General features: G+C 40.0%; 1 protein-coding gene across 1 annotated transcript in view; it reads right to left on the bottom strand.

Moving 5' to 3' along the window:
• The window catches only part of LOC107300521 (eIF-2-alpha kinase GCN2), a gene marked incomplete at its 5' end in the record, with an annotated part of 15,303 nt that extends 14,209 nt beyond the window's left edge, over positions 1 to 1,094 (bottom strand). Inside the window, one exon of the mRNA XM_015829842.1 lies at positions 924 to 1,094. Within this exon, the coding sequence (XP_015685328.1) occupies positions 924 to 1,094 (171 nt within the window). The remainder of the gene's footprint in view (positions 1 to 923) is intronic.
• Positions 1,095 to 1,401: the final 307 nt, after the last annotated feature.

Raw genomic sequence — 1,401 nt, 5'->3', positions numbered from 1 at the left:
TTTTAATTGGAAACACAGCTTGTAATATTTGGTTTTAATTCGGCTTTTATCGGGGTTTATTTTCTGTATTTTTGTATTTTGTAATTTTTTGTATTTTGTGTTTATTATTTGTTTTTAATATGCTGTGAACCGCCCTGAGTCCTATGGGAGAAGGGCGGTATACAAATTAAAATAATAAATAAAATAAATAAATAAATAACACCGTTGCTGCGCGAGCTGCACTGGTTGCCGGGGGCCTTCCGGGTGCGCTTCAAGGTGCTGGTCATCACCTTCAAAGCGCTCCATGGCATCGGACCTGGATATCTCCGAGACCGCCTTCTGCCGCAGATTACCTCCCATCGGCCGGTACGCTCCCACAGAGTGGGTCTCCTCAGGGTGCCGTCAGCCAGACAGTGCCGGCTGGCGACCCCCAGGGGAAGGGCCTTCTCGGTGGGAGCTCCCACCCTTTGGAACGAACTACCCCAGAGATCCGGGTGATCCCGGATCTCCCTTCCTTCCGCCGCGCCCTCAAGACATGGCTCTTCCAACAAGCAGGACTGGCCTAAGGGGAAATTTTTAGTGGGGTTTTAAAAGCAATTTTAATAATTATAAGGCCAAATTTAATATTTTATTTTAACTTTGTTTTAATAATAGTTTCTGGGGTATTTTTGTAGTTGTTTTTATCAGGCTGTCAGCCGCCCTGAGTCCGCAAGGAGAAGGGCGGGGTATAAATTCAATAAATAAATAAATAAATAAATAAATCTGGAGCCTGCTTATTTTTTTGTAAAATAATACTACCTCCTTCAAGATTCCAAAATTTTACACCATGCAAAATTTTACACCCAGATCCCTCTTTCTCTATGATGTTTGAATATTTTTTACACAGTTGACTGACATAAGCCTGTAAGAAATACTAATGATACAATTCACTTTGTTTTACAAACCTGGAATTTTATGCCAAATTTTTTTAACAGACCCACTGTTTCCTCCAGTTCTTTCATGCCAAGTTTCACCAATGAGGCAACTCCTGTCTTTTGCTTCACCATAGTATTCAACAACGGGGATATATCTTGCAGCTCTCCTTTTTGCTCGATAAATCTGTAGAGTCGAACAAGCTGAAGAGACACATGAATATGAACCGCTGCATGCTGGAGTTCTGAACTAAAGGTGCAAAGGCCACTTTTATTTTTGTATTAATTGCTTTGGCCTCATTTAAAAAAAACAAACTGTGAAACATACAGCTAGTCCTCAACTTATAACAATTCATTTAGTGACCATTCAAAGTTACAATGGCACTGAAAAAAGTGACTTGTGACCATTTTTTACACTTATGACTTAACAAGCATGTCATTAACTTTACAACTCCAGTGATTCACTTAACAAATGTAGCAAGAATGGTCATAAAATAGGGCACAATTCACT

This window comes from Protobothrops mucrosquamatus, unplaced genomic scaffold, assembly GCF_001527695.2.
Source record: "Protobothrops mucrosquamatus isolate PMUCROS unplaced genomic scaffold, P.Mucros_1.0 scaffold7313, whole genome shotgun sequence".
NCBI classification, from domain to species: domain Eukaryota; kingdom Metazoa; phylum Chordata; class Lepidosauria; order Squamata; family Viperidae; genus Protobothrops; species Protobothrops mucrosquamatus.
Note: the sequence above shows the minus strand (reverse complement) of the source record. Positions and strands in the feature narration are given on the sequence as shown.